The 22052-nt window shown below is 40.4% G+C and overlaps 1 protein-coding gene across 2 annotated transcripts in view; it reads left to right on the top strand.

Annotated features, from left to right (window-relative positions):
* The window catches only part of FSTL5 (follistatin like 5), a 644560-nt gene that overhangs the window by 265593 nt on the left and 356915 nt on the right, over positions 1-22052 (top strand). For both annotated transcript variants that reach the window (XM_083172689.1, XM_083172698.1), the window contains exon 4: positions 3042-3290. In XM_083172689.1, coding sequence (XP_083028815.1) covers positions 3042-3290 — 249 coding nt within the window. The remainder of the gene's footprint in view (positions 1-3041; positions 3291-22052) is intronic.

The raw sequence follows: 22052 nt of genomic DNA, 5'->3' as shown, positions 1-22052 counted from the left end.
CAAAATTAGCTCTTTGATTGGTACTTACAGTACATCTAACAGACTTGAAGTTCTATTTTATAAATGTTTAGCCTTGGTGAGTAGACTTTTAGCTTAGCCTGTGAGGATTGCAGTTTTGTCTGGCAATATGGTACATTTCTCTGTATCTATGAAGTGTGGTACCTTTTTCATATTTTCGGCCTTTATTTATGGTAACGTTTCTCTAGTATAATCTGCTTCTAAGATTCAATTGATTAGTGACAAAAATCCTTACCCAGATTAAGACACCTGTGCTTAAGCATGGATATCCTTAAATCCTGTACTGGTCAGGTGCCTTAAGTTGTGTACACACTGGCCGATATATATCGGCCGTTTGATTGAACAGACAATATATTGATGCACCATCGGCCAGTGTGTATGAGCGATATATCTATGAAAGGGGTCATGACGTGCGTACGGGTGATCCACCGAATGGGAGCAAGGAGCCTCCAGTGATTGTCGAGCTCAGTGGGTGGGTGCATGCAAATGCGTCCGCCCACTTGTGATGTCAGTTCCAATGGATTGGGCAGTGTGAATGGAGAACACACTGCCTGATCCATCTGTAAACATATATCTGCAGATCAATTGATCTGCAGATACGTATATCTATTAGTGTGTACCCAACTTTAAGGACTGCACATGGTTACCGCTGGTATGAATGTATTATAAACTTTGATTTATAATGCATTTTCAATATTATCTTAGTTCTTTACAGGGTCCAATATTTTAGCACTGTTTAGGTTTGTGACAATACTTTTGTCTTATACATTCCTGTGTTATTATTATTTTTATTGTTATTATTACTGGTTTTGATTTGTAATGCATCACAGTGCACTGAAGCACTACGCAGTGGGGAAAACAGAGCATAGATAAAACAAGAAAATACTGTACAACGTAGACAAAATAATGCAGACATAAAAACAAAAAGAAGGGAGGGTAGATGTAGTGTCAAATGATATGTTGTAGGTACACGACTGTTAATGAAAATAATCATAATATTTTTTCAGCATGACAATGTAATAGGAGTATTGGGGCACTGAAAACATATTAGGTTGTTAGTAAAGCATCATGTCATGTATGTTGTCATGGGTACTAGAAGAAAATAACTGCAAGAAAATGTCTTTGTGTCATATGGGAAAACATGAACTGTGCAGAAGTACTTTTGCACTCTGTAATGCGGTGTTCGTGAAATGATTAGGAATGCATGTTTTGAATAATACCTTGACATAAGAGTCATGTTTAACTACAGTACGATCACATTCTGTAATAGTCATGCATAATTACTGTCAGATGACTTTTGTTCTTTCCATTCCTCACGTAATGGCAACAGTGCATTAGCAGCCGGTCAAATAAGGCAGCCTTCTCCAAATTTCCCTGGCTATCAAGGTTAATTATCTGCAAATACAAAATGAGCATAGTATTATATGTCATGTCTGTTTAACAGCAGGCTGTTAGAAAGCTATTAGGCACTATGCTGGGTGAATGCGCAACATCAAGTCACAGTGAAATATATTTCTTAATTCAATTATGCTTTGAAATATTGTCACAGTAAGATTATATTGCTTTTGAATATAGAGAGTTTTTCTAAAAACGACACTGATACTACTTGAACTCTCGATATATCTATATATCTATATGCCAAATAAGTGCACAAGAGAGGGGAGTGCAGTGGGACACGGGCGGGTGGGCCGCTGCTGAGCAGGTGGGTGCTCATCAATTTTCGTGGGTGCTCGGGCCCTCAAGCACCCACAGAATCGGCACCTAAGATATATATATATATATATATATATATATATATATAACCCTTACGACTTATTAACAGGGCATTTCTAGTTGACTCACATATAGGGCCGTTGCTAAAGCTGTGCTCCTTCTGTTGCCACACAGGGCTCGGTTGGTAGCCATTGCAACACCACAGACCTTGTTTATAGCTTTCAGGGTGCCTGATATTATGACCCTGCACCCATTATCGCGGCTGTTGTGCAGCTGTAGTGTTCTACCGTTTTTCCTTGCACCCTGCACCCTTAAAACCCTGCCTGGGGTGTCACTCTCTGCTTTGCTGTTTCTAAGACTGTCTGGTCTGTATCACAGCACTGGGATAAGACCAGGCTGTTCTGAGAAGCATCAGAGCAGAGATTGACACCCCAGGCAGAAAAGAGGAACTGCACATGTTTTGAAAGGTGCAGGGTGCTAAACTGAACACTGCCATTCTTTTAACACTCCAGACAGGTGCCCTGCAGCATGTACAGCAGATATTAGCTTCCTTGGGAAGAAGAGTTCAGCACTGCTGGCACCACCACCTATTTGTGAAGTAATGGCATCGGGCACTCAGTGGGTGGACAGCACAGGGAGCATTTGAGCACTGTTATGGAGCTCTTTTCATATAACACTAATAAATAAATTATTAATTGATTTGTAATTGATGTAATTAAAATGTATTTAAAATGAGCAATTGACAGCAATTTTACATTATCATTATTTTATTTATTCATATTTATTGTTAATTACTAAATCATGTGGCTTGCATACATGTCGTATTTTGATTCTTGCAAATAAGCACTATGCAATTTTTCCAAATGTTTTAATTTTGTTTTTATTTGAGATAAACGTCAAGTACCTAGGGGAAGCTTCAGGTCAAAATTCAAAATGCCATCAACTGCCATTTCAAACTGACTTACGGGCAGTTGGCCTGGCTCCCCTATTTGAATTTGAATGTTCTGTGCTGCAGCTCCACCACTGGAGCAGCCACTGAAGCTACCCCAATATACTTTGCACCACTCCACCTGAACATTTGATTTACTTTCTCGAGTTGTCAGAAAAAGATATATTTTCGTAACAACACATTTTCACAAACAGCAGGACTTCTAAATTGAAGATTGGAGTTACCAACTTAGAGTTGGTATACATACATGATATTATAGCAGAGGTTATTACTTTTTCACTTTGTCTTATCAACATTTTATTGTTTTATCTTAAAATACAGTATAGCACAACTCAGTTTGCTGTTTTCTTTTCTATTGAAGGGTACTTTGGCCAGCAGGATGTGCACGGATCTTGTGAACACAAATATTGCGGCCTTGGAAGACACTGCATAGTAAGCCGAGAAACTGGGCAAGCAGAGTGTGCATGCATGGAACGGTGTAAACCGCATTATAAACCTGTTTGTGGCTCAGATGGAGAATTCTATGAGAATCACTGTGAACTTCATAGAGCAGCTTGCCAAAAAAATAAGAAAATAATCATGGTACACAATGAAGATTGTTTCTTCAAAGGTAAGACAATAACAACTCCCAATGGTGTTTGTTCACTAAAAGCCTTATTTTAAAATATATCACATATAGCTCAAATGTTCCGTGTGTAACCCCATAAAAAGCAATAAATACGTGCAGAGAAACACTTGCTTTCATTAACTCTGCTAACTGCTGTATGTGTCTACGCATCTATCTGGTGTTCTGTATATACTATTATATAAAGCTATAAAATACAATATAACTAAATAGCGTTAGTTTTCTTTATCTTCACAACTTCATAAATATAGCCATGTGAATACTGATTTGTATTTTGGCCAGTGACAGTACTTTTCCCCCTTTTGCTTCAGTTACTATATGGTTTCATCAAAGATGATGTTTCCTCATCAGCTTCCCTAGAACAATGTCCTCACTTGTGTGTAATAAGTAATCTTAGCTCTTAATATCAAAAGTAGTTTATCTACACTACCGTTCAAAAGTTTGGGGTCACCCAAACAATTTCGAGTTTTACATGACAACTGACTTTCATTTATCAAATGAGTTGCAAAATTAATAGAACTTATAGTCATTGGCAAGGTTAGAAATAATAATTTTGTCCTTCAAACTTTGCTTTCGTCAAATAATGCTCCGTATGCAGCTATTACAGCATTGAAGACTCTTGTCATTCGAGCTGTTAATTTTTTGAGGTAATCTGAAAAAAATTCACCCCACGCTTCCTGAAGCACCTCCCATGAATTGGATTGATGGGCACTTCTTGCCAACCATACGGTCAAGCTGCTCTCACAACAGCTCAATGTGGTTGAGATCTGGTGACTGTGCTGGTCACTCCATTACAGACAGAATACCATCTGTATGGGTGTATGATATGGCTTTTCTTTGCCACTCTGCCTAGAATGCCAGCATTCTGGAGCTGCTTCTTCATTGTAGATGCTGACACTGGCATTTTGTGGGTACCATTTCATGAAGTGGTCAGTTGAGGACCTGTGAGGCATCTATTTCTCAAACTAGAGAATCTAATGCACTTGTCTTTTTGCTCAGTTGTGCAACAGAGCCTCCCACTTCTCTTTCTATTTTTGTTAGAGTCTGTTTGTGCTGTTCTCTGAGGGGAGTAGTACACACCAGTTGTAGGAAATGTTCAGTTTCTTGGTAATTTCTCGCATGGAATAGCCTTCATTTTGAAGAACAAGAATAGATTGTTGAGTGCTCTTTTTCTGATCATTTTGAGAGTATAATTTAACCCAGAGATACTAAACTAGCTCAGAGGAAGGACAGTTTTATAGCTTTTCTAATGAGCAAACCCATTTTCAGCTGGGCTAACATATCAAACAAGGTTTCCAAGGTTTTTCAAGGGTTTTCTAATCATTCAATAGTCTTCTTACATGATTAGCAAACAATAGTGACACAAATGGTAGTGAATCTATCGGTAGCGCAAGAGCTGCCGATTAGTAAATGCTCCTATAAGGTCCCTCAAACCTTTACCAAATCACCAAGTGAAAACAAAAGTTGGAACATGACCTATCTGGCGCTCTGAATCTTCAATGTGGTGTTTTTCTCCCACACAGGTATTACATACAAAAGAAATAGGATGTAATAGTGAAGTACGTTTCAGACAAAATTTAATGAGAATAAATAAATGTTAAAAACAGCAATGTATGGCAATTTCTAAAATGCTGGAAAAAAGGCACTCATTAAATAACATGCACAGTGGCAGGTTCACATGGAGATAGATGCTGGTAATTACCGAATGTTTAGGAACTGTATTTAAGCAGTTTTAAGCAGTTCCACACGAGCATAAACCGTGGTCCCAAAGTGGCAATCAGCTGGACCTCCTGGTTCGTCGGTAACCGGCTCCTGTTTCCTGATAGTTCAAATGCAAAAGTTCTCCAACGCGTTTCTTCCCCAAACTGGGGACTTTTTCAAGGCAAATACAATGTACCATTAGAACACTGGAGTGATGGTTGCTGGAAATGGGCTTCTATACACCAATATAGATATTCCTTTAAAAACTAGACATTTGCCTCTAGTAAAGTCATTTACCACATTAACAATGTATAGGGGGTATTTCTTATTAATTTAATGTTATCTTCATGAAAAAAAATAGTGCTTTTCTTTCAAATATAAGGACATTTCTAAGTGACCCCAAATTTCTGAATGGTAGTGTATGTGTTCAAAATTAAAACATAATTTAATACATGAATAAAGACCAAAATAAATACACAAAAATACACATCACAGGAAATGTTCAGTTCAATATTAAAAGTATGAATTTACATATACAAGCTGTTGTGTTCAGTTTAGTCCAGGCAAAGGTTTGCAGGGTGGAACATTTTACCTCTTTCCACCCCCTAAGAAATTCAGTTTAAAAATATCCCTACATATTGGGTGGCTGCAAATAACTGTGACAGTTCCAAGACTACTCAGCTAGAAGGTGACTAGGGAGCAGAGGCAGCTGCAGCGCCAACCAAGAAGTGCAGAGGGGATCACACAGCACTGCTGAGGATCGCCAGGGAATCAGCATAAACTGCGACAGTGTTAAACCCACCCCCCCAGCCAATAGGAGTAAGGAGGGTGGGCTTAACATTACACTGGGTTATACTGATTCCAGGGCTGGCGATATCCTGGGGATTGTATGTTACATGCATTATAACATGCATGTATATACTGTATGTGCTGTGAAATCCCCCCTGCACGACTTGGACAGGGCTGCAGCCACCTCTGCCAGGAGAGATCACAAACTGATCCATTATACAGTGCACAACTGTGATGCATTGTAAATGGCAGCTGGATGTTTTGCAACATAACTCTAAAAAGATGCAACCAATCACAAAGCCATTTTTTTCTGCAAGTGTATCATATTGTTCAGGCAACGACATTATAGAAATGTCATCCTTATACTATTAATTTATATATTAATATATATAATGCAACAATTATTATTATTATAATTTTATTTATAAGGCGCCACAAGTGTTTTGCAGCGCCGTACAAAGGAACAGTACAGGGAGACAAAACTTGACATAACAAGAATAAATAACAAACATAAAGTACAAATAAAGAGCGCCACAGTTCAATACACATTACAGCTTAAATATAAGTAGTGAGGACTCAATCAACATACTATAAGAGGCTTGAGGCCAATGATGGAGATGAGTATGCGGATGAAGATGGTCACTGAGTGTTTGAGTATAGGACAGCTGTGAGTGAAATGTGAAGAGAAAAGGGCTTTGACAACAGGAGGGAAGAGGACCCTGCTCAGAGGAGCTTACAATCTAGTACAATGGATCCGCCACTTTACAGTACCTCCTTAACTTTACCCAGTGGCCTCACAGCAATAAAAGTACTGAAGGTGTAGCACTCTCTGCTTCAGTAAATAATTTAACTCAGCTGCAATTTTATTCTGTCATCAAAAGAATGATATACTTACCAGATTTTACAACTAAACCAATGATTATTTTTCAAAGCAAAACTGCTCAGTTTATTACTTATTAAAGTTTTAAAAGCATTTTAATAATATATGAAATATATTATTTTTAAAATATATATATTTGGGGGGGGGGGTTGCATTCCGCCCACTGTATCCATTGTCCCTTATTATAAAAACACTTCCCCCTACCCACTGGCAATAGATCCCCCACTCCCCAGAGGCCTTAATAGCTAATAATAGTACCCCTTTCCTACATCCCTTTAGGAGCAAAAAAAAACCAAAAAACATGTTTGATATCCCTTCCCCATCCAAAGAATGTCCAAATCCACCACCTCCAGACAGACAGACAGACAGACAGACACACACACACACACACACACACACACACACGCGCACACACACTTTACCCATGTATTTTTTTTATTATTATTTACCCCCTACCCCTCCAGCATCTTTTACTTTATTTATACCTCCCTTTCCTTAATTACAGTATTATTGATCCCCCCCACCCCTGAGAGTCCCCTCCTCTACACCCTAATAGACATATATCCCTCCTCCTGCACATGCTGAGTGCAGCAGGGTATGTGTCAGGTGGGACTGATGATCTGTAAATGCAGAGATCAGCTAAGATTTGCTGGGAGAAGGACAAAGTTCCCCTCTGAAAACACTGTGAATTCCTGGAGCAAGCACTCCAAAATCCTACGCAGAGGCATTCTGAGGCACAATTTCAGAAGTGATGTTGGCAGTCACTCCAGGGAGCCAGGGGAGATCTGTTCTTGTTCTTGCGGTTCACAGCGGGATCCAAGTGTGACCATTGCTCTTCCAATGGAGCTCTGTGGTGCACCCACAGTTACCTGGCTTTATCCCAGGATTCAGATTTGGTGGCGCCCCCCAAAATCCTGACACCCTAGGCAGCTGCCTAAAGCTGCCTAGTGGTAGAGCCGGCCCTGGATGGAAGACCACCTGAGAATACCAGGTGCTGTAGGGTGAAAAATTGTATGCTGCCTGTTTAATTGCTACAGCACCCTGTTATAATAATAGTACGAATCATAAATTAATTAATTAAATAACATTCAAATATCTATTTAATAACTTCAGTTGTAAGAGATACATTTACATTTGTTCACTAACAATTGCAGTCACTATTAAGAGTAATAATTGCAGTTTCAAAACAAAGTAAGCCGAATACGGCAGAATAACAAAAATATAAATGGAGACATTATCATAAAGTAATGATATAATTAAATAAAATTCTTCGGTCACTCTACTGAGCTAAAATTATGTTTATATACTGCTAGAGCTTTTTCATAGAGCTTTTCTTTATAGCAAATTACATTTTGAATACCATTTTTAAAATGCAGTTCTACTAATGCCGTGTTCTCACTGCGAGTGAGAAAGACACGGCTTTTACCCGGCATTAAAATGCCGGGGACTGACACGCTGGACCCCCGTTCTCACTGCAAGGCAAATTCCCGGGTGAAGAAGTTCTACCCGGGAATTTGCCTTTAAACACGGGTTTTTCGGCAGTGTGAACGGGTTAACCCGTGTCTGCATATCCGGATCCCAGACACGGGTAAAAAGAAGTGTTTTACCCATGTATGAAATCCGGATATGCAACCCGTTAACACTGCCAAAAATCCCGTGTTAAAAGGAAAATTCCTGGGTCTACATGCTAGACCCGGGAATTTGGCTGCAGTGAGAACGGGGTATAATTATAAGACTTACATTTTACAATATGCATACATGCATACAAAAAAACAACTGAATGTTTATGAACCTTTTAGGAAACAGCAGTTTCTTTTGCAGTCATTATATTTTCATAATTATAGGCCACAGTTTGGAGGATCCAAGTTTTTGGATCAAACAAGCTCACATTTATTTTTAATGCCAGTTCCACCAAGTAATGTATTTTAGATCAATCATCTTGAATGCTTGGGAATTGGGGTTTTACAGACAAGGTTTTATTTTTCATAATTTGGAACGCCATAAAAAATATATTAATCTAAGTATAAAGTATAAAAATTTGACTTTGCATATGCAATATTTAACTTACTATTTTTTTGTCTCACAATTAACACAGTTTTGTTGCTAATGCTGACATGCAGGGTGAAATTTAATAGGATGAGAGATTTGGTAAGAAGTCTCCAGTTTTTTAAAGCGGTATTCATGTACACTGCAAAACCAGTTTGATTTTGAAGTGCAAATGATTTCTTACCCAATCGCTCACTTTCTTAATCTCTCATCCTATTAAATTTCACCCACAATGTTTGTTTCTCTTAAAATGCATACATTTGTACTATTTAAATTTAAATAAAAGGTTATGCCTTCTAGAGATGATAAACTCAGATCAAAGAAAATTGACATTGCTGATTCTTGGGAACTGTAGTGAAAAAAAAAAGACCTCTCGATTCCTCCCTCCAAATCCTTATCTGAATATGAGACAAAACTATTTTCTTGTAAATCAGAGTTCTCACATATTTTGGATCAAAGAAAAGCCTATCCTCCAGATGTCAGGTGTCATTTTAGAGTAGAAAGCATGTACATCCAGAGGTTGGAGATGGTGAGAAAGGCAATGTATTTATACTAGACTAGTTTTCATTTCACTGTAGTTACTCTACTATCTGTAATGTACTGTACCTACACATTTGTACAGTTGTACAATCTGTGCAATGTATTTACAGCATGGTTTGCTGGAAGTGTGTATTCAATTGTGTTGATTAAAACATAGCTCATACAGGTATTTGCACCTGGCTCAGATTGTCAATGATAATCACTGCAATGATAGCAAGCTCCCTGGCTCCATGAAGAGTCTACAAATCTCTCTAATAGCACCCTACCAGCATTATATATCTTTTATGTACTTGGGGTAGAAAAGCAGGCTAATGTCGGCCACTATGCTTAGGGATTATTGCCCATTAAACCATTGTAAGGAAATGGCACTGATGAGCCCATTTTATTTGATATATAAATTGATTTATTTTTACAATTTCCATGAGAGGTCTGTGTTGTGGATTTTGTAATGGTAAGGAGGCATTTTAATGTGGCATAATTTAAACTGGAGGCCACTGTTATGTGGCATAATCTGACCTGCTCATTGCAATGTGGAGGGTACTATAATGTTACATGATAAAAACTGGAGCATTGCAATGTGGTATTCTGGGGAACTAACTAAATAACACAATTTGAACAGGAAGGCATAGTGGCATAGTATGAACAGGTGACACTGTAATCTGGCATAATATTACCTAGGGTTACTGTGAGTCCTATTGTTAATTGGGGGTACTGTGTGGCTTAATGTGTACTGACAGCTCTACAATGTAAACTAAGGAACTATGTTAGTTTATAACATAAACTATGGCACTACTACTTTGGGGCATTATATTAACAAGGACACTATTATGGTTCAGAAATATACTAGGTCACTTTTATGGGACATACAATTAATAACTTCTGCTTAGTGGTGTCTCTCAAGAACCATTGGTACAGGGGCACCTTCAATGGGTTCTGACTACACCCCTGCATACATAATTACACTACGTCCCTCTATATGCTGCATTACACCACTACACTACATTCCCATATGCTACACTCTCCACTCCATTGTTCTTCATTACATTACTGCACTACATTCCCCTATATGCTGCAATTCATCACAGCACTAATGGCCCTGGTCCCCTAGACAGTATGGCCCAAAACAGAGGAAGGCAAGGTAAAGAGGAAGAAGGTGGCAGGTCTGGTATTCTCAACGGGACAGAATAGAAGAGATTGAGGGGAAAGGATCATGGAAGGGGTGATGGCTTGGTGTTAAAGAAGGAGGGGAGTTCTTAGAACAGAATAGCTGTAACGAACAGGTGGTTGGGCCTAGTGGAGGAACCAGATACCATGATTACTTGCATAGAATGGATGTACAACACATGTGATGTAGGCTGCTTTCACTTTCTAATGCAGAGGAAGGGGTCCCTCCTTTCCTCTGCCTATACCGCCTTCAACTTTGTTACTGCCTGCAGTGGCTAGCCAGCATACTACAGTCTGAGTCATTCAGACTCTTTACTAGTACTGCTAATGCCGGCAGCAGGCCCTTAAAGTGCTGCTGGCCCATGTGCAGTGCATTACCTATAGTTCCACCTGTGTGTCTCCCCATAATGCATTCATCACCCGTTTTAGTTTTTAGGACACCAGGAAAATTAGTGAATAAGAAATGTACATTACTATATCCCTCCTTCTTCATTGTATTAACATAACCTTTCTCCCTTATAATGCCTCTGCTTTCATATCACTTACATTTGAAGGGCCATTTGCAAGTTTTTAGAGTTTAATATAACAATTTATTGAACCTACCTATTGTGAGGCCTATATACAGGTCAAAAGATACGTACACTTTTAGACACCTTCAAAATTAACTTATTTGAGATTTACAGCCCAGCGATCATGTCTGAATCAAGCCGTTGGACAAGAGACTAGACAACCTTGAGTAAAACAGTCATCACCCTGTAAAATAACCCTAACTTGTATTTTTGTAATCTGTCACATGCTTGCCACTCCTAAATACACCGAGAATAGCCATGTAAAGTAGCTGAACCTGACTCAAGTACTGGACAGTCCGTTATCAGAAATAGCACAAGTCAAACAATTAAATTGCCCCCTATGTGTCTATCCCCCATCATCACGTTGTAGTACCCAAGCCTCTCTCCCCAACACCCTTTGTCTCGGTCTCTCTACCCCCATGTCTGTCTTTGTCTTTTTCTGTGTTCACTATGGTTATATACCATAAGACTGCACTGCAGTGCCCTTCTGTGGTACCTATTCTTTAACATTGTGGGGGAAATTTACTAAGATGTCTATTCTACTTCACATGTGAATATCTTCTTGAGGGTGCTAAATAAATAAAAAGTAGATTCTGATTGGTTGCCCAACATCACATGTGAAGTAGAATACACATCTTAGTAAATTTCCCCCTTTGTGTGGAATCAAAGGTTTATTGTAGAATTGACTGTGTCATGAAAAAAAAAACACAACCTTCTACTGCAGACTGCATGCAATATAGGCTGTACTAAAGCGAGTAAATTAGAATGATGCATGCAGTGTCCATGCTTTACACATTGTCTAGAATTAATTGCAAAAAAATTGCTTCAGTGACATTACCTAGAGTTAAATTGCAACTGTAATTTCTGATAAAGCCCATGGGCATATTTAAGGGAGCAAAGTAACGTTTAATAATGGCAGCTTTTCAAAACTCTCCAAGATATGTGTCAAGCATTACTCAAACGATTGGCAAGAAAAAATGCATTTAATGGATGCAGAATAAATTTCCACCATCAAGGGAATAAAAAGAATTCTATTTTCTGATAGAAGTTACTTATAATATCTTCATGTATGTCAGATAGAAACTCTTTAAGCATGACTTTCAGTGTTGAAAATGATGTCAACATTCTTTTCTGCTCACTCCAATAGATACTTTTAATAAAATTAGCGGCTTTGTCTGTCATTTCAATACTGGAGGGTCTCTTGTAGATCTATAATCACATATTATTATAGTAAAATGATAAATTCATACGTTTATAAAGTATGTGTAAGTTCCCTCTTTTACTTTGCAATCATCATCCAGTGCATTTAATAGTAGTGTATGTGTCTGCCTAGTAGTGTATGTGTCTGCCTTCTTCAACTGAATTGTATCTGCTGCTGAAACATAGAGTGGTGGGGGGGGGGGGAGGTTTTTTCTCTGTTCGCGACATTGATTATTCCAAATTCTATATGATTTTGGTTGGGATGAACGATAGGCAACAATGTGGCAAAATTTGGCCTCATTTTTATATATACCAAGCTCAGTAATGTACAGTATGTCCCTATTCCCATCCTTGCTGGCGGGTCGCCAGAACGTACCCGCTGGCGACCCGCCAGCAGCCTCGCCAGCGAGGAGACTGAGACGCGCGTGCGTCTCACGCGCACGCGCGTCTCAGTCTCCGTCGCTAGCGTGGCGGAAACCCTGTCCGTCTCCGCCTCAGGGAGACGGACGGGGTTAGGGGGGGGTTAGGGTGGATGCGGGCAGGCGGCGGGGACCCGGGGAAACGTTTCGAAGCGCCGTCGGAAGGGGGCGCGCGCGCCTCTCGTGCGCGCGCGTCCCCTTCTCACGATCGCCATGGCGCTGGCGGGGGATGGCGGCTGGCGACGCCAGCGCCATCCCCTGCAAAGATGGGAACAGACCCATCTGTATTAAATCACAAAGGACAGCGGCTGTACTCCTGCGCGTTAAAAGTTTTTTCTCTGATCGCGACATAGATTATTCCAAATTATATATGATTTAGGATGAGATGAACAATAGGCAAAAATGTGGCGAAATTTGGCTGCATTTTTATATAAACCAAGCTCAGTAATGTGTTAAATCACAAAAGACAGCTCTTGTTAGGAGAGCTTTCCTTTGCGATTCTAACTGCATTTTTATTTATATGCTGTCATCATTTAATTCTGATATGAATCCGATAAGTGGCTAGATATATCTCATCATGCATGGGATGTGTTGTATGTCCTGACTTTAATCCTTTTTCTTGAACTCGCAGATAATAGTTTGATATACGGTTATGTAACCACTGTAGGAGGGATGTATTATGGAAGTGGAATAGCCTCCCATCAGAGGTGGTAGAGGCTAAGACAGTAGAACAATTTAAACATGCTTAGGATAGGCATATGAATATCCTTACAAAAAAATAAGGATTAAAAAGGGGTGAGATTACCTGAAGGGTAAAAAAAGGGGCAGACTAGATTGGCCAAATGGTTCTTATCTGCCGTCAAATTCTATGTTTCTATTATTTACATCATGACTAGGGATGCCAATCCCGGGGCATTTTTTCAATCCCGGGATTCGGGATTGAAAAATGCTCAATCCCGGGATTCCCGGGATCCCGGGATTGGCTTCCCTAGTGCTGCTGAATCCCCCTGGAAAAACACCCTGGCCGCCCGAGCGCTGGGAGGGTGGGCGGGTGTCAGGGACCGCTGGGTGGGTGGGGGGGTTTGGTTGGCAGGGAGCGCTGGGTGCCCGGGAGCGCTGGGTGCCCGGGAGCGCTGGGTGGGTGGGCGGGTGCCCGGGAGCGCTGGGTGGGTGGGCGGGTGGCCGGCCGTGAGTGCTGGGTGGGAGGGCGGGTGGCCGGCCGGCTGGCAGCGCTGGGTGGGTGGGCGGGTGGCCGGCCGGCCGTCAGCGCTGGGTAGGTGGGCGGGTGGCCGGCCGGCCGTCAGCGCTGGGTGGCCGGGAGCGCTGGGCGGGCGGGCGGGCAGCCGTGGATGTGCGGCTGTGCCGTGTGCCCTGCGCAGCGTGACCTCGCAGCGTGACCTCGTCACGCTGCGCACTGCGGGGTATGGGGAAGCCGGGCAGCGTCTGAGTGCTCAGACGCTGCCCGGCATTAAACTGCGCATGCGCAGTTTAATCCCGAAATCCCGGGATTGGAAATTCCAATCCCGGGATTGAAATCCCGGCGTTTTGGGGGCCAAATCCCGGGATCCCGCCGATCCCGATCCCGGGATTGGCCACCCTAATCATGACCCTTATCGCATGCATACCAGCATTTTTCACACCGTATACATGATTAATTATGCATGGTACATCTTGGACGATTAGAGCTGTCCCACAGTTAAGACTTCCAGGTTTATGACAGTTGGCCAGTGCATTCTGGGAAAAGGAGGGATCCAAAGGATCCCTCTCTTGGAATTTTTGCTGAAAGAAATCCATAGGCTAAGAAACCGTATCAGGCAAATGCTCTGGAAAGTTTAGCTTTCAGCATTCTGCATGCAGTCAAGACTGGAGTTTGTTTGTGTGTGTGTGTGTGTACCTGTGCAATGTTAAGCATGTGAAAAGCATCTATACAACCTCACAGGCAATGGTAATAGAAGTGACAAGACCAGGGCTGACAGATGCCGTGCTGTTTACCATCCCTTGGCATCCACCCTGCATACAACAAAATCCTGCTGAAAATAGGCATCAGAATGCTCCAATAGTCATGTGCCAGGCCAGCCACGACTGGTGTCTTCCTGGGAGAGGCAGGGCAGGCAGTACATGCTGCCTGGTGAGCAGACTAGAGAGGGTGTGGTGTTACGAGAGATAGAGAGAGAGAGACACACACAGGATAACTGCTGCTGCTGCTATTACATATTGAACTTTACAAACTGCAGCTATTTCAGATCCCCATGATCCCTGCCAAAGCCTACAGCATTCCATAGCTGAATTGTGCATGACTCCAGGAGCTGTGTGCCCTTAGCCCAGTTCTGGACTGGGAGATAGCTGCACACAGAAATAACATTCCAGAGATAGCAGCCCTCTCCCCACCACTTCTGATCCCATTTCACAGCCCAGCGACACCCTACTCATGCAAAATAGTCTAATATTTATTTTAGATTATGACACAAATCATTTGTATCTTGGGGGAGATCCTTTTGCATACCTCCCAACATGACCTGCTCCAGGAGGGACACAATGCTCTGCTTCAGGACTTCTCTCTTAATGTATAATTGCCATCACCTAAGTTGAAACACCTTTCTTATTATTTAACCTGTTCAACACAGGTGATAGCAATTATACATTCAGAGGGAAGTCCAGAAACAGAGCATTGTGTCCCTCCTGGAGAGGGTCATGTTGGGAGATATGCTTTTGTCAGCTACAGTTATCTAATTATTGTATTCAAAATGCTGTGTGTTATCTTAATAAGTGTATTGATGTGTTGGTGTTGGTACTGTATATTAGCCACTTTTAATCACAAGTTTGGATTTGAGTACATGGGAAATGTGCTCCTATGTTCTCTGTAGAACGGTTTTGGACTTTCCTGTGAGCTCCACATTTCTAGAAGATCCAATTGCTGGGGGTGGCACAGCAGACTCCATGTATCAGTGATATGCCACTAGTTGTTCAGAAGAATAGCAATTAGGAATGATACATCCCATTCCTAATGGGAATGCAGGACCAAAGCCAGGAAGATAATGAAGGACCTCAGCCATCCCAACAATGGACTTTTCTCCCTATTGCAATCATGGAAACGCTACCGCTCATTGAAGGCAAACACAGAGCGAATGAGAAGGAGCTTCTTCCTGCAGGCCATTAGAGCCCTCAACCAGACCTCCTAGTACCGCGACTTTCCTTCCTTCTTGCTAGATATTCCCCAAAAATCTTTCTACACTCTTCCTCAGACGATTTACTTATTCTAATGTAAAGTAGGACAGTTGTATAAGCATTTCACTACATATTGTACTATGTATGACTTGTATGTGACAACATTTTTTGATTTGATCCCAGTCTACAGCTGTGTTTACTAGTAATTTATGGGATGGGTGAATAGGTGTGGAAACTTAACCAAGGCATAGAAAGGGTGAGAGCAGTACAGGGGTATAGATTAGTGAGGGAAGGAAGGCCCTTTCATGCTCCTCCCTGTATGATACATCCCTACTGAGCTGGCATCTGGTCTACCTAATTAAGCTTTCACTAAGTATCAGCTGGCTGCATATGCAACTCTTCTGTGACCACTACTTACTGATTTGTCCTGCACCGATTTTGCCATTGTGACTAATGCAGCTACCCATATGGCTTAATAAAGCATTGGCACTATAGCTGGTGCAATGTTTAAATGGGAATGGGTAAATACCGGACCCGAGAATTTGCATTGGTTAATCCTGTCAGGGGGAGGTTTCCCTTCTGACAGGGGTGCCTGTGACATCTGTCACGAGAGACGGAAAGGAGCGATTACAGCCTCCCTGTATGGCCCAGGGAGGCTGTATTCTCTCTCTTCCCCATCTCCATGGTGACAGCTTTTACAGAGCATGCCCGGGACATCCCCCCCCCCCCCCCATTTGGAATTGCACAATTTGAAGAATGGAGCCTGTCTGGTCCAGTGTTTCCAGAGCTCTGTTCCGGTATTTAGTCCCAGTTTAAGGCTTCTGCTTCTGGTTTAATTTCCAAGAAACAGGTAAGGTGCTTATAACCTACTAATGAAAATAATTAGGCAAGGGAGGTGGTCAATAATGTTTAACTTTGTCCTGACTCCATACACCCTTGCCTTAGAGGATTTAGAATTTGCTACTGTTGGTGGTTTAACCCCTTCACGACATTGCCTTTTAAGGTAATTTTTTTTTTTCCTCCTTGCGTTCAAATAAGCGTAACTTTTTTAATTTTCCGGCTATATAGACACATGAGGGCTTTTTTTTTGCGGGACAAGTTGTACTTTGTAATGGTACCATTTACTATACCGTATAATATTCTGGGGAATCAGGAAATAATTCAATGTGGGGTAAAAAAAAAAAAAAACGCCATTGCACAATTTTGCGCTGGTTACGGTTTTTTTGGAGTTCATAGTTCGTTTAAAATGATGGGTTATCTTTATTCTATGGGTCGTTACGATTCTGGTGATACCAAACTTATATAGTTTTTGTTATGTTTTACCACTAAAAAAAAAATCGCAACTTTTACGGTTTTTCTAATTTGCGTTGCGTCGCCATGTTCTGCGGCTTATAACTTTTTTATTTTTCCACCTACGGACCTGGGTGAGGGCTCATTTTTTGCGGGCTGAAGTGTACTTTTTAATTAATACCATTATGGGATATGGGTGACTTTCTGATCTCTTTTAGTTATTTTTTTTTGGGTACGCGATGCGACCAAAAAACGTAGTTTTGGCGTTGGGGATTATTTTCCGTTTACGCCTTTAACCGTGCGGGATAACTAATGTTATATTTTAATAGATCGGACTTTTAGGAACGCGGCGATACCAAATATGTTTATTTTTTTTATTTTTTATTTATTTTTATTTGGGAAATGGGGAAAGGGGGGTGATTTGAACTTTTAATATTTTTTAATTTTTTTTTTATTTTTAAACTTTTTTTTTTTTTTTTTTTTACTTTTACTACAAGGCCCCCTAGTGTACTTGACCACTAGGGGGCGCGATCGCCTGTACTAGGTTCAGCCATAGAGCTCTATGGCTGAACGTAGTGATTTTATGCACTTCCTATTACATCCTGCCTGAGGCAGGATGTAATAGGTATGCATACACGGCCAGCACAGGGGTCTACATTAGACCCCTGGCTACCATGGCAACCAATTGGCACCCTCCGATCTCGCTGCGGGGGGCCCCGATCGGCGCCGGAGGGGGGCGCCCCCCCTCCGATCAGCTATTTAAGCACTGCGGGCGCTTTGCCCGCGGTGCTTAAAGGGTTAAACGGCTACGATCGGCAAACTCGCCGCTCGTGGCCGTGAGAGCAGGGACCTGGCTGTAATATACAGCCATTACCTGCTCTCTTTCAAGCCAGCTCACTCCGTGAGCTGGCTTGATTCCCCCGCAACCGACATATGACGTATATATACGTCATATGTCGTGAAGGGGTTAATGAATAATTATTATGCAGGTCATCTGGAGGCTTTCCCAACAATTTTAGTTTGAATTTCAATCAGAAAATGAGGTTGTGTCTGATTATAAGTCCTGATGCCTGTGGTAAATATGTTGTATGTTGTTAACTTGTTCTGTTTCTTTAATATTTTGCTATCTGTACAATTTTGCCTTTGAATCTCAATTTATTTAAATGATCTCCTGCACATGTGACCATACTGTAGCTCTGATTATTCTCTGTTATCAGCCACCTACAATCTTTTCAATCATATGATTGATCAACCTGTTGAAAGCTGACAAAGTTTTAACCGAGGGGCTGCATTTACTGTTTTCATTTAGACCATCTCCTCAACACATACAAAATGCACAGATATCTTATGTTCTGGATTATTGTAGTACAACTATCTCAACTCTACTTCTTATTCTATTCAATACTACAATAACTAATTACATCTTACATCATTTCCCCTTAGTACAATATATCTAATAACCATGATGCACTGTACAACCAATAAACATTTAAATCCATATGCAGTACTGTACAGGTTGAGTATCCCTTATTGGTAAGGGATTGGTAAGTATGAAAATAGGGACAGGGGAGGAAAAAAACCCTCTAAATAGTCTAAAAAAACCCCAAATTTTTGGGAATATTTCTGATAAGAGATCTCCGAATATGGGAGACTCGACCTGTACCTACAATATACACTCTTAATACTGTACTTCATAGGCAGAGTTAAAATTATGGATACAGTCAGATACTTTCAATTCATTTTAATCCAGACAAGCATTTCTTTAGTTAAACACAGCACAGCATTTAAGAAACAGTTAATATACTTGTATCACATATAATCCAACCAAATATCAAATATGAACAACAATCATACTGTATACAGTACAACATACACTTTGTGCAGCATCTCACAAATATACTTCACATCAAACTACATAAACCATATGTTCTCACATTATTTCATTATAGCAATAATAAAAATAAGCCCATTAGCACATTACCACAGCACCATATGCAACTGTATTCACACAATTAGAATGCTAAAATTTCCATCTGTGTCATCTCCAATTCAACACAGTTTGTCTTTCAAACACTCCACTTCTGTGATATAACACTGTATTTAGCTTAGTGCAGTGAACTATTAGGTTATCCTGTAAAGTAGGTTAATGTAGGGGCAGGTAGGTTACCTCTTGACTGTCAGTAGCCCACTATGGGGGTTATTCTAGTTCACTCTTTCTGACAAATTCCTGCTTAGATGGACAAAACCATGTGCACTGCAGGTGGGGCAGATGTTACGTGTGCAGAGAGAATTAGATTTGGGTGGGGTTTTACTTCAAAGTGAGATCTATATTGCAGTGTAAAAATAAAGCAGCCAGTATTTACCCTGCACAGAAACAAAATAACTCACCCAAATCTAATTCTCTCTGCACATTTTACATCTGCCCCACCTGCAGTGCACATGGTTTTGTCCATCTAAGAAGGATTTTGTCAGAAAGAGTGAACTAGAATAAGGCCCTATGTGTAGAGGCAGCCAGGCTTGTGTTGGCTGTTTATTTGTCCAACTCCGCCAGCCCATGAAGGATTCATAATTATCATGTAACAAGGTATAATCTGCCTCAAAGAAAAGGCCTTATTCAGGTTTACTCGGACCCCCGCAAATTCGCTGCAGTGAGCGATTCTTTGGTCTGCATATGCGTATCAGTGAATATACACATGGGCAGACCCGTTGTGCGAATGCCTTCAGAGACTATCTCTGAGGGGGTGAGTAGTGGGTGAGCAGGGGGCTGTCCCATGGGGATGCCCAGTGTTTCCTAGGCATGCCCACAAAAACAGTGGGTGTGCGAGAAAAATGCTGTATGTCCCCATGCAAACGTAGACGTGGCGAAGTCTGCATCAGGCACAAAGTCTGAATCAGGCATGAAGTCTGAATCAGGCACAAAGTTATGTTGGGCAACTAGAAACCTTCATGTGTTTGGATATAATGTTCATCATCGTCTATATTTGCCTGAATTACCTATAGAGTTTTGTATTCATTTATGCAACTTTTTCCAAGTTTTTCAGTAGATTTTGTATATGTAGTTGGCTGTCAGCAAGAAACGAAATGTTAACTATAATAGGAATTTCTATGAGTAATAATCCTACTAGATATAAAATGGTCTTCATAAAAAATAATACTTTTAGAATTAGTCCGTTGAAAAGCATTATGGGACTCTGATGATCCAATCTAAGGCAATAACTTCGAATAACTTTTTTTTATTGGGTGGGAGATAAAGGTAGATGGGGATATTCCAGTACATACTATTATAACTATTATCTGTACTAATATGTAAAATAATAATATAATTATTTATTTCTTATCATTTATTTACAATTATAATTAAGAAATAACATTTATGAAAAGAGTTAGGGGTGTACTTCAGACCTGAATGTACAGCGGACGTACAGCGGACGATACAGCCTGTATTTTGTATGTGCGAGGCCAACCTTCTTTGAATTGATCCTTTAGTACTTATTCCAATACAGTGAAAATTACCTAAAGCATCTCATCAATATGTGAACAGCTTTTCTTTGTAGTAACCGGGATATAAATCCTGGTATCAGTTCATTAGAGCTATGTCAATAAAAATCATCCCAATGTAGCCTGGCTGTTTGACAAGAACATTTTCAAATTTTAAATAATTTTTACAGTAGTTCATTTATTAATTGGGATTTTGATTGTTTGCCAACCTCATTGCTTAAAATGTTAAGAAGGTATCATAAGGTCATTTGTCTTACGATATTTGCCATAACTTTATGTTTTAAAAAATAGGATTAATTTATTACACAAATTCCCTATTTGAGATGTACCACTAAAATGAATGCTCCTCTGCAGCCTATTTATTTTTAAAAACAACAATAGAACATATATATTAAAAAAATAACCTTTCTGTATTTCAGCTATATATACAGTAATACAGTAGATATGAAACCAAATACCCACCGCAATGTCCATAAAGGTGTAGCAATTATGTGTGATTCTTGATTTGTGCAGCTTTCTCCAATATATATCGTACCACACATCCAAGGATAATTGCTTGCGAGAATAATTTGAAAGAAGCGCTCAATGATCAATTTATAATATAGTATTTATTTTAGTAAATATTTTTTAATTAATACTATATTCCAAATTGCTCATTGTGCGCTTCTTGATATATATCAGGAAAATAAACCACTTGTATGACCAAAAACCGAAGCGTAAGAGTCACAAAAATTACGTAGATAGACAACTTATAATACTCAGAAAAAAATACTCAAAAAAGTAATTCAAAGATTAGCATATACTTAAGATGAATACAATAAGGCTAAACAAAGAAGTTTATTAGTTCAGGCAAGTCAATACACTAATGCCATTCTGGGCCATGGTATTGAGCTGGCAATCCAATGTGCTTCAGTTTGCAGTCATTTTAAACCGCGATAACCCCCTTTCAATTGATATGGGAATGTGATCAATCGTCCTATATTTAAGTTGTGACATGCTACGGGAAGCTGTGAGAAAATGCTGCTCCCTTTTGCCAGTAGGCAGGGCACACCTTATAGATGACCGGTGTACCACCATGCACTCCTTAAAGGAGCGTTAGGTCTTCTCTATGTAAACTAGCCTGCACTAGCCTGATTTTATATACAACAAATTTTGAATTACAATTTAAGGTGTGTCTAATAAACAATTTCTTCCCAGAGTGGGGATGGAAAAAGGTGTCACCCGGAATTAGATAGCGAAAAGTTGTAGACAGCTACAGTAGACAAGTGGAGAGTGGGTGTGACAATTAGAACGGGCGCCAAGGAGTTAAAAATTTAACAAGGTCTTTTTGTACATAGACATATATAAAACAGCGTTATAAAAGCATGTAAAAACATGTGAAATCTTACCCCTACGGGTATTTGGAGCCAGCAAGGATGGAATAAGGCAGGATGCAGTCCGGAGTGTGCACCCTGCTAGTGGCTCCAAATACCTTAGCACTGGGCTG

This window comes from Crinia signifera, chromosome 1, assembly GCF_055691185.1.
Source record: "Crinia signifera chromosome 1, ASM5569118v1, whole genome shotgun sequence".
NCBI classification, from domain to species: Eukaryota; Metazoa; Chordata; class Amphibia; order Anura; family Myobatrachidae; genus Crinia; species Crinia signifera.
Note: the sequence above shows the minus strand (reverse complement) of the source record. Positions and strands in the feature narration are given on the sequence as shown.